The sequence below is a fragment of the Pelophylax lessonae genome (assembly GCF_965119305.1).
Source record: "Pelophylax lessonae genome assembly, chromosome: 2".
NCBI lineage: Eukaryota > Metazoa > Chordata > Amphibia > Anura > Ranidae > Pelophylax > Pelophylax lessonae.
Genome location: NC_138769.1, coordinates 574,812,640 through 574,824,934, shown reverse-complemented (window position 1 = coordinate 574,824,934; position 12,295 = coordinate 574,812,640). Strand labels below are relative to the sequence as shown.

The 12,295-nt window shown below is 39.4% G+C and overlaps 1 protein-coding gene across 1 annotated transcript; it reads right to left on the bottom strand.

Moving 5' to 3' along the window:
• Positions 1-5,253: 5,253 nt before the first annotated feature.
• LOC309545233 (inhibin beta B chain-like) lies at positions 5,254-12,039 on the bottom strand. Its single transcript, XM_082244369.1, has 2 exons — positions 11,098-12,039; positions 5,254-6,807 (listed from the first exon to the last, which is right to left on the bottom strand). Exons 1-2 carry the CDS (start codon positions 11,453-11,455, stop codon positions 6,065-6,067), a joined length of 1,101 nt encoding a protein of 366 aa, XP_082100495.1. The 5' UTR covers positions 11,456-12,039; the 3' UTR covers positions 5,254-6,064.
• Positions 12,040-12,295: the final 256 nt, after the last annotated feature.

Here is a 12,295-nt window from a genome sequence, read left to right as displayed (position 1 = left end):
TGCTCTTCAGGGTCAACACTGGCACCCCCTTTACACTTGCTCCTGAACGGCTAGTTAGCTCCTTGATCCCTATGACCTTCACCGGAGTGGTCCCCTCTCTCTGGGCAGACCCCCAGGGGCAGTTTGCAGTAGTCACAAACTGGGAATGCTTTCCTGAAACTTGACCCCTCTAAGCTCCACCGGTCCTCGGCACACCGGATCCTCTCTGCAGCCCAGCTCAGCCCTCGGTCCCCACTGGCAAGCCGCCTGGGACACCCGATTCCTCTGACAGGAGGAGAGACAGCGTACTCTCCCTCATGGGACTCTGCTTTCCGCCAAAGATGCTGCGTCATGTGCTCCCCTCAAACTTATACTCACTCCCAGCATGCTGTGCGGCAGAATCTGCCTGAGTGTGTCATTGGCTGGGTTTCCTCCACTGCCCAATGAGAACCCTCTCATTGAGCACAGTGGGGAGACTCCCCAATCTCAACAGCCACACCTGGGAGACATGACACCCCAGCTGAAAATCATGGCCCTTCTGATAAAGCAGACAAGGCCCACTATACTTTACCTAGCACCTACCTTGTAGGGTGCTACACTTGGTTATGTGAGAATTTACCTCCTGGTAAATTAAATCTGCAGCCATGAATAAGGGCATAACAGGCTGTATAGTCAGAGGTGCCTCTAAAACTTCTTTGCATAATGTTTCTGCCTGTGGTCAAAACCTAGTACGGAACATAGGGGGTTAGTCTAAAAACCAATACGTGGTAATCCTTTTTAATTAATCAAATGAATTGCTTATTAATTTAAAAAAATATGAACATGAACTGGCTACAATGAATTACTGCAAATCATTGTGCTTCAATTGTCATCAATATCTTTATAATATTATATGGCAAAAATGTTAAAAGGTCAGTTCACCCAAAACTTTTATGGGTGGACTGTGGTGGGTTGACTTCCCAACCGGTCTCGGGGGCTCTAAAGGCCGTACACACGATAAGAAAATCGGAAATAAAAGTAGTCTGATGAACAATCTGCTAATTTTCGAATCATTAGTATAGTGCTTTCGATAGCCGATTAGGAATTTTCAGACAACAAAAACTGAATGTGCAGGCTTTAAAATTTTTACCGTACGTGAACACAACCTCCGATTTTCATTTAATTAGTACAGTTTTCATCCAAAGAGCAAAACTATGCATGCTCGGAAATGAAGGAATACATTCAAAACAATTCAACACTTGACATCACTTCTGAAGTTAAATTCTGTCGTGCAATAATTTACATATGAAAGCAACCTCTTCACTTTCGATATGAGATTAGCATGGAACAAAAAACAGACGAAAATGAGTCCGATAATCTGATCATGTGTACGAGGCTTTACAGTGGGAGGGGTTTTCTAAAACTGGAGCACTTAGAATTTGGTGCAGCTGTGTATGGTAGCCAATCAGCTTCTAACATAAGCTTGCTCAAATAAGCGTTGACAATAAAACCTGGAAGCCAACTGGTTTGTATGCATAGTTGCACCACATTTTGCATGCTCCAGTTTTAGTAAATTTCCCCCAGTGAGTCTTCTTTGCTGCCGATTATGGCTCTGTCCTTCCACCACTTTTTCTGCTGCATTTCGCAAGAATGTAATGTTTGGCATTTTATACACCAACATCTTTCTATTGGAGGTCCTGGTATTATAAGAAATTTTTAGTTGAATCAATCCACCACAATAAACCGAAAACTGCTTTATTAATTTTGAATGGATTGGCTCTTCTAAGATCTAAAGCTGTAAATGTAGGATATATGCATTTCTAAAGCACTTCATTCCTCTTTGTAGTAGCACTGGCATTCTGGCACATGATTAGATGTGCTGAAGGGCTCTGCCCGGCCTTCAGGTCCTCGCAGAGTCCTTCAGCACAACTGCTCATGTGCAGGAGATTTTCCAAGCATTTGTAAAAGTGACAAATGGTTTGGGACTTCATAATACTAATGTCTTTGTGTATGCACGGGAAACCTGCATGTGCGTAGATGTGCTGCAGGGCTCACTTGGGACCCAGAGCCCTGCTGCACAAATGTCATTCTCCCCTAAAAAAAAATACTAATAGATAAATAGATATTCAATTATAAATGAGGGAACAGGAATGTGGTAGGGCAATATGACGTATACACTAATATGCAGGTCCTCTTTAAAAGCTGTCCTAAACGCTCATATCAGTGTGAAATCCTTGCTTTGTTAACACTTAGCCTGTTTGCAGTCAGTGTAGATAAACATGCCTGCAGACCAGGACTGAGATCAATAAGAGATGCATCTGCCCCACTTACCTATTTTATTAGATGGGGTTGATTTTCCAAAAGAGTAGAAACTGATCACTTAGTAAAGTAAAGATGAGAGAGACCCGGGAGAGCTACTGCTCTCATGCACATCACTGGATCGAGATGGAATTTAGCTAAATATAAGAGGGGGCTGCGGGGAGGGGAGATGCACCCAGAAGGCTATATACCTTAATGCAGAGAACCACTTTAATTAAGCACTGTTCATTTCCCTTATCTCAAATCCAGAGGCATCTCTGGTGCCTCCCTTGTTCTCACTCCTGATTTGTCTGTTGCTTTCTAAACTTTACAGTGCAGACCACAGACAGTTCAAATGTAAACAATGCAATGTTTACACTCACTTGGACAAGTGATGACACCTTTAACCACTTCCGGACCAGAAGATTTTACTCCCTTAATGACCAGGCCGCTTTTTGCGATACGGCACTGCGTTACTTTAAATGACGATTGCGCAGCCGTGCGATGCTGTACCCAAATAAATCTGATGTCCTTTTTTTCCCCACAAATAGAGATTTATTTTGGTGGTATTTGATCACCTCTGCGGTTTTTATTTTTTGTGATATAAACAAAAAAATGTTTTTACTTTCTGCTTAAAAATTCAAAAATCTAATTTTTTCATCAATTTAGGCCAATATGTATTCTGCCACACATTTTTGGTAAAAAAAATCCAAATAAAAGTTTGCACAAAAGTCATCGCGTCTACAAACTAGGGGATAGATTTATGTCATTTTTATTTATTTATTTATTTTTTTACTAGTAATGGCGGTGATCAGCAATTTCTAGTAGGACTGCGACATTGCGGTGGACAGGTCTGAAAACTAACTGACACTTTTGACACTTTTGAGGGGACCAGTGACATCACTCCAGTAATCAGTGCTAAAAATTATTGTACTAATGACACTGGCAGGGAAGGGGTTAGCACCAGGGGCGATCAAAGGATTACATGTGTTCCTAGGGGGTGTTTTCTAACTGTGTGGGGGATGTACTCACTAAACGAACATAAAGATCTGTGTTCCTAAAAAGCAGGAACACAGGATCCCTGTGTTCATCTCTGACAGAACAGCGGTGTGCCTTGTTTACATAGCGATCGCGGGTGGCCGGCGGACATCGCTGATTGGCGGGTCTCGCGTAATAAAGCCAACCTACCGCAGTAAAAGTGCAGCGGCTGGTCAGCAAGTGGTTATACAAGACTTACCTCCCTTCCTGACCAGGTCCTTTTTTTTTTTGCGATACTGCACTCCATTATTTTAATTGACAACTGTGCAGACATGCAACGCTGTACCCAAATTAAACCGATGTCCTTTTTTCCCACAAAATAGAGTTTCTTTTGATGGTTTTCAATTTGTTGCGCTATACACAAAAAATGTTGTGTATTGACAATTTTGAAAAAAAAAAAATGTTTTTTACTTTCTGCTATTAAATATATCCAATAAAAAAATGTAAAAGAAATATCAAATTTCTTCATCAATTTAGGCCAATATGTATTCAGCTACATATTTTTGGCAAAAAAGAATCCCAATAAGCGTATCTTGGTTGGTTTGCACAAAAGTTATAAGGTCTACAAGCTATGGGATATTTTTATGGAATTTTAATTATTTATTTTTACTAGTAATGGTGGCGATTAACAACTTATAGTGGGACTGCAATATTTAGGCGGAAAAATCAGACACTAACTGACACTTTGTGGGAACATGTGACTCTAATATAGTGATCAGTGCTAAAAATATGCACTGTCACTGTACTAATGACATTGGCTGGGAAGGGGTTAACATTAGGGTATTAAAGGGGTTTACTGTGTGCCTAGCCAGTATTTTTGTACAGTCTGGAAGGTGCTTTTACTAGGAGAAGACATTGACCCTTGTTTATTTTCTGCCTCCGTACCAAATGATTGTCAGATGGCGGCGGACATCGAGTCCATGGTACCTGTAGATCAGCTCCCACTATGTATAATCACAGTGGGTGCGGGCCGGCGGTGGCGTGCATGCACACCCCCTATCCAGAAGTTTTGAATCACATACAATGTACGTGATCGGGCACAGCAGTGCCACCTTGCCGTCATATATGTAAGTTATACGGTCGGTGAGTGGTTAAAGGCACAGGGTAAAGTTGGCCATACATGGATTGAAATTCAGCCAATTCAGCAGGGACCAGCTGAATTGTGATCCATGTATGTGCTGGGTGATTGGACAGAAGTTGATCTACTGATCAACTTCTGTACAACTGCCCTGTCTAAATTTTGCTGCTCAATCAAGGCTGCCGGATATAGCCGCTTGCTCTGACCAGTGTAATCTGATGGCTGGGAAGTTCAAATGTGTGGATAGAGAAATTGGGTCAGTTTTTATTTCGTTCAACCTGCTGGTTAAAGGAATAAAATTGATTCATTTATGGGCTCCTTAAGAAAAGATACAGATTATATTTGTAAAAAATGTGTAAATTAAGTTTAGTAACCCATAGCAATCAATTAGGATTCAGGATTCAGAATTAGAATTTGTGAGTTATTTCACCTAAGAAGTAGAGAACAGCAAGACCCTCTGTTGAGTTTTTATTGTTATCTGTATCCCACATTGGCCAGGTATCAGGTATAACAGGAGGTAAAAGGAAATCTATCTAATGGGGACACAGAAAGAAAAACAATTTTTTGGCACATTGCTAAAGTTCAAATCTTCATTAAATCTTTATTAGTGTTCCCTCTGAGGAGATTTGCATTAACTTCATTTCATATTATAGGTGGCAGGCATAGCAAAACGCGACAGAAATCTCCCCAAAGGGGTCACAAATAGCATTTATAAGCCAATAGATCTAAAGGTCTAATTTCTAAAAATAAGACCTACCTATTGAGTAAATGTGTTTTTAAATGACAGCTATCATGTAACTAGATCATGATAGTGTTCTATGATGTTGTATAGTGTGAATATTTGCTGTAAAATCATAAAATACGCATTGTCTTTCTTTGTTGTTTTGTTTATTAAACAGTGTTCAGTAACAAAAATAATATTAAAATACAAATAATATAAAATACAATAATTTGTGTTGTACACGAGTAACTATGTGCTCTGTGGTTGAAAGGAGAGGAGTCCCTTGAAAAAAATAATTAGCACTTTATTCAACTTTCAACATTCAACTTTCTTATGGCGACAGTAAAACCGTTTTGTGGAATTGAGGCATTGCTTAAAATGTCCATCACAAATCCATCTTTAGTTCCAGATATTTGGCTTGGCACTTTAACATTGTAACAAGATTGCAAAAAACTGGGTAGGCTTTTAATGTCAGTTTCTTAGTTACAGCATTACATACCTCCCAAGTTTTTAAAGCTAATTGTGAAATAATGAAGCTCATAGTTTTGCCAAAACTACACCACACCAACTGTTGGCAAAGTGCCATCACTTTGGGGTTAACAGTTGCTTCCCTTAAAATAGGAGCCACTAGGATGTATAGCACAGGGTGTATAATCTTTGGTAGAATAATTGTGTTCATTGTTCAAAAGTATGCTGTATTGATAAGTAAATAGATTGAAGATCCTTGAAGAAGAGGCATTGGGTATTTTGTCAGTGTGCTGTAATGTCACAGTCAATGGCATTCTGCATACGAAATCATCATGGAAATTAGCTGCAAAAGTATCCAGTGTGTCAAGCCTCATGAAGACATATGGGGGCTGCTCAGTTATCCAGATGTTTTCTCTTCCCACGTGAGTTCAGCAAGAGCTTGTGTAAGAGACAGACCAGCTTCTCTCTGTTTTTCGTATTAGTATAGATGTGCTTGGTGTCTCTTAGCTGCATCCACAAGCCTCAACAATCATATCAGGAATGTCAGTCTTTACAATATTGTTATTTCTATCAAAGTACAGCATAGACAGTGGCCGTCTTTTGGTTGGTACACAACAAGAGCTCCCTGCTGTCTGAATATTGTTGGCCTTGATGAGATTAAAGACTGTGGTGTGGAATGAGGCAGCCATGCCAGGTGCACCAGCAACATGCATTGGGCAAAGCCCCATGCAGTAATTGATCTGGTACCCCTCAGGTTTTATTATCCAGTCATTCCACCCAATATCCTTGAACTCTACATAATAGTCTTTCCTGCAACAAAGGTTGGAGTTTTGGTCGCATTTGAGGCTTCTTTTTGCAATGTGATGGCTCCTTTCCTTTACCTTTGCTTGAGCTACTAGAAAAGGCTGATGGGAATCACTGGGATTGACCATAAATGGCATATTTTGGCATCCGTCACAGTCAATTTCTAGTTTCAGACTTTTATTCTCGTCATCAAAGAAGTCCTGAAGAATCTGCTTTAATGAAAATGTCTGCCAGCCACTCCATCTTGGCTCAAGGTATTTTTCACTGATGAGGGTGCGTGTCCCCTGTGGCTCTTGGATCATGTGCAATCTAATAGTCTGACTATCTTGACCAGTCCTGTTTGACTTAAAGAAGACCCACAGATGAGCCTGGAGAACATGCACATTTTGTTCATTGTCTCTAGCAAATTGGAATGTCAGCTTTGTACTGGATTCATTGTAATCTGTAAAGAAAGAAAGAGTAAATGGATTACTTTATGGGTTTAAGAACTGAGGACACAAAATAGCCCTGTAAAAATGCACCCCTGGCCTTCATATTTGTACTTTGGAATATCCCCTTTTAAATGTTACATAGATTATGGCAATGATTTTTTAAATTAGCACTGAAATCATTAAATAAAAACCTGTACTGAGAGAAATAACGACACTGTAAATGCTGACCACCTTCTGAAAATGCTAGATGTCTGGCTGTCTCTAAAATTCTGACCCAAAACCAATAAGTTATTAAAGTCAGATAATACCAGTTAGAAGGTATTGGACTTGATTGGTACCAAAAGAAGTACAGCCGCATGCAATTAAAATAACAATATTTATTACAAGATATAAAAAAATATTCACAAATATTAAAAACATTAATAAGACCAAATTACTGTGGTATTGATGTTTTTAATATGTTATAATATTTTTGTATATCTTTTAATAAATATTGTTTCATTTAAATAAATTTGGCCATCCTTCTTTTGGTACCAGTAAAGTCCAATATCTTCTAGCTTGGTATTATATGTTTCAGATGTATAAGATACCCCATACATAGCCCTTCTTTTTCTTTTCAAAATGTATTAAAGTCAGAGTGAAATCAAAGCATCTAAACTGCATACTTATGGCACTTTACCACTACAAGTACCGGCTTGGCTCTACTTGGCCCTGCTTGGCCCTGTTTGGTTTTCCACTGCATGGTACCGCATGGTATGGTGTTGGAGCGGTTCGGTACGATTTGGTATGGTTTGCTTTTCCACTAAAGTAGTACTAAAGTAAGTGGATGGGATAGTGGGTGGGATAACAACGATTCTCTGACCAATCAGTGGCTAGTAGTGACAAACAGTCAGCTGCATGCAAAGGATTGTGGGATATGGTACCAGTATGGTACCTCTTGGAACCACAATTGAGGTGGTACTGTTTTAGAGAGCCATACCATTCGGTTCCATGTAGTGGAAAAGCGCCGCCGTACCGTACTGAACCGTTCCTACACCGTACCATGCGGTACCAGCAGTGGAAAAGCACAAAAGCGAGCCGAACCGTTCGGGTCCATGCAGTGGAAAAGCACCATTAGTCATTAGTCATTTATTTCACTTAAGAAGAGAGTAGACAAGGGTAAGACCCTCTGTTCATTTTGTTTTTTTATCTAATGGGATCGGGTATCAGGAAGAACAGGTGGTTAAAGGAAATCTACCCAATGGGGACACAGAAAGAATACGTTAAGTTGAAATCTTCATTAGATCTTTATTTTTGTCAGTGTCCCCACTGAGGAAATTTGCCTTCACTTCCAGGGCAAAAAGTAGGAACAATGTTAGCTCAGAAAATGCCACCAGTTTATGAGGATAAAATCAAACAGTTTCACTCCTATGTCATACAACTTTTGAAAAAATATGATTTTGAACCATGTCAGATTGCAAACATGGATGAGGTGACTCTCAATTTTGATGTGCCTTCCAATAGAACTGTTGACGTGAAAGGAATCAAAACAGTGGCAATCAAAACAAGTGGCCATGAAAAGACACACTATACTGCTGTGCTAAAGAGACAAATACCATCTGGCATTATTGTGCAAGTTCAAGAGAATGGATGGCTGAATGAAGACATTATGGCCATTTGGTTTGCAATGGTTTGGTCCAGAAGACCTGGAGGGCTCTTGAAGAAGCCAGCTCTGCTTGTCTTTGATCAGTTCTGAGCATATTTAACAAAAAAGACAAAAAGAGTTGCATCAGATTTGCAAACACACCTAGCAGTTTTTCCCGGTGGACTTACAGGTCAGCTACAGCCACTAGATGTTTCAATCAACAAACCATTTAGAGCCCTGATGAGAGAAGAATTAAGTAGATGAATGCAAAAATCAGGTGATAACCTGACACTGACAGGAAGAGTGAAAAAAACAACCATTACTGAGGTCTGCAATTGGATCCTAAACTCATGGTATGGCATCTAGTGGCTGTAGCTGACCTGTAAGTCCACCGGGAAAAACTGCTAGGTGTGTTCGCAAATCTGAAAAACAACCATTACTGAGGTCTGAAATTGGATCCTAAACTCATGGTATGGCATCTAGTGGCTGTAGCTGACCTGTAAGTCCACCGGGAAAAACTGCTAGGTGTGTTTGCAAATCTGAAAACCAACCATTACTGAGGTCTGCAATTGGATCCTAAACTCATGGTATGGCGTCAAACAAGAGGTGATTGTGAAGTCCTTCAGGAAATGTGGAATCAGCAATGCCATGGAAGGAACTGAGGATGATCTCACATATATACTGTATATAGACAGTGACTCAGAAGACAGCAGTGATGCAAGAGAAGTTGAAGAAATTGAAACTGATGAAGAAGAGAGCAGTGATGCAACAGAGGCTGATTAAAGTGATATGCTGCATAATATCATAGTACGGGTATGTAAACGATACCTGCAGTACCGGTAATTACTAAATAAAAATGTGTTCTGTTTTATGTTTATAATATTGATTTCTGAAGTTTGGATTGGAAAAGTGGGGGTCCTCTTATACATGGGGGCGTCATATACATGGAAAAATATGGGTACTCTTATTTTACCATGGAGTTAGTCAGGGAAATACATATATATAAAGCTACCTGAATTAGAGAGACTTTCATGTAAAGAGCTGCAATGGTAGACTATACAAGGCACCACAGTCTCCAGAGAACCTGAACCATATTGCTCACCACATCCTTATTTATATACCATGTAATAAATTATGGTGTGAGTAAGGTGACATGTCATGTGTATGAGGATATACAATGATGATATTCTACAGAAGTTTACAATTTTGATCAGACCATTAACACAGCCATTAGATGCCACTGTTGTATCTTTGGTTGCCATAGAAAGTTCAGTGAAGCACAACAAATGACTATGTTCAAAGTGGCCATTCAAATAAGGACTAGTCTCCTGACCCCAATCAAATTTAGACAAGCCAATTTGTTATAGATTTAGCTATACACCTTTTCTGGCCAAATCCCAAGGATCCAGTCATCTGGCACTCCTGAGCTTCAAGTCATGTTGAAATTAATACATTTGCAAGTTAACTACTGTATATACATGGGACGATGTGATTAAATGATGATGAGACTTTCACTCCCACCCAAACAAAATCTGTTCAGTGAACAAGGGTGAAATAATGCACTGTTAATACATATGTGTATTTAAATTGTTCTAAAACAATCAATTATGGCTATAAATTACTGGAGTGTATGATCACCATAACAAAGTAGGATAATAAAAATTCAGTGAAGTATTATGAATGAAGGCCTCAACTGTATTCTTAGTTTGTTCTAATAGATGACAGCCTTGACTTCTAATATCAGCAACTGAATAGCAGGCATGTTGTTGAACTACATGCTCCAAAATGACCTGGCCAGCATTATCTGATGGGCTTCTGCCAGGATTTTGTACTGTACAAACAAGAGCAGCCTGGTTGGGATTACGTTATGCAGCTAAATATTTTAATAATTATCTATCTCTCTAATTGTATACTATGCATATATACTAGTTTGGGCTGTATGTATCACTGACTAATAGAATTACAATAATTTTTCAATAATTTGCACGCTTGACTTGTTAGCATCATATCATGAACTTTGTCATGCAGTGTTGTGTCTGGAAACTTGGTTTGTCCAAAGTCACAGTCCTGTGTATTTGTCTCTGGTCATGTAGATAATTTGCTCTCACGAACCTGCATAGCAGGTCAGGCTGATACCAGTGACGCCCCTTGAAGGAATTTGAACAGTGTTTTAAATTGTAATATTTTCAATAAAGATTAGTTTTCTATTCAATAACATTTTTTGCATTTGTATGGCCCAGTGATGTTTTTACCTTTATCATAAGATAAGCTGTAAAAATGTGTTTAAAAAAGAAAAAGTGCAGCTATTTCACAAAGCAGTGACATCGATTTAAGGGCTTTGGAACCAAGCACTAATATTGTCCTTTTTTTGGTGAACCTACATTTTATTCATGGTGAAAATTTGTTAAAAACATAGATTCAGTCCTGCAAGGGAAATGTAGGGGCTTTCTGAAAAAGTAGATGTGAAAAGTACAGTAACCCCTAACAACCAAAACAAATATTTCAGTTTAGAACAGTTGAAACAAAAAAAAAAACATGTTGTAACTTTAGCTATTAACATAACACACCCAATTAAATGCCCCCTAATTAAATATTTTAAAAAACAATATAAAAAATAAAATGATTCTGTTGTTTAGTACTACTGGTCCAAGGAAACACATCGCATACAAGTTCTTACCTGATTCTGCAAAGCTGATAATTTCGTAGCTTTGTTGGTCTGTCTCAGAGGTGTCACTATCACCGTCCCAGTTTGAGGACCCGAACAGACCATCCATATGTGGCTTGGTTAAATGGAGCCTGCGCAGGGCATTCACCACCGCTCCTCTAGGAATTGGATGAGTGATGTTCGGTCTCTCCTTTAGATGGAGCTTCTGGAGAATTTGTTGCTTAGCCACTTCGATCATCACATCTTTGTCTTGCACTCCACAGGAGGGACATTCACTTCTTCTTCCTCCGCCATGTGTAGATGCTGCCCAAGCACCTAGCAGAGTAAGCAGATAAAAAAAAAAGCCTTCTCTCTGGAAATGAGAAGTCATCGTGCCAAAAGTCTTAAAAAGTAAAGATGTTGAAAAAAGGAGAAAGCACTGATGATGACTGATGAGAAAGGGTCAAGTCTCTTTCACCTACCACTTTCTTTCGCTTTTCTGCAGCTGTGGGTACTGCTCAACTAGCATCCTGCTTTTAACATAAACCTGGTCCAGCATAAGCTGTCATGTGGCTATTGAGTCTGGGATTAACTCCAAGACACCCTCCGTCTGATGATAGGTCAAAGATACAGATTCACAATAAGTATTATAACTGCAGGTGGATCAAAGAAGTTGATCTTAGGTAAAGTTAGAACCTAGCTCTCCCTATGCCCTTATAGTAAAGGGAAGATTAGAGAAAGACCCAACTACTACTGCAACCATGCAAGTCTTTCACGTATAACCTATAAAATATCCCTAGTCAAACAGGTGCTATCCCTTCACTTCAGCTTTCGTAGTTATGTTAGCTGAACATGTAATGTGAAAGCATGCTTGATTTCCACTAAGCCTCTGCCTCTTGGTACACTGCCCTATATACTGAGACTAGGAATTACACTCTCCACCTCCTCCCCTTACTGCCTGTCTCTCATAAAGCTTATGTACACTGTTGGTGTTAAATATTATTTGCCCTTTTGGCACAGGCATTCATCTGGAACACACAACCTTCTCTTATCATAGATTGATTGCTTCACCCCTCCACTTTTATTTACTCCCCCCACCTTTGTCAAAACCAATAGCCATGTGGAGTACAAGGTACTTGTCTTAGGTAAAAAAATGTGGGAATGTAGGTGAAGTTGATGCAGAAAGAAAGAGTTTTTCTAACTTTCTTCTGGTTCTTTTTCCAAAATCCAT

Bases quoted from the DNA above. Each gene is read 5' to 3' on its own strand.
- LOC309545233 (XM_082244369.1), bottom strand. From the start codon at position 11,455: ATGACTTCTCATTTCCAGAGAGAAGGCTTTTTTTTTTATCTGCTTACT. The intron at 6,808-11,097 runs GTAAGAACTTGT...CTTTCTTTACAG, and splicing joins TATCAGCTTTGCAGAATCAG to ATTACAATGAATCCAGTACA.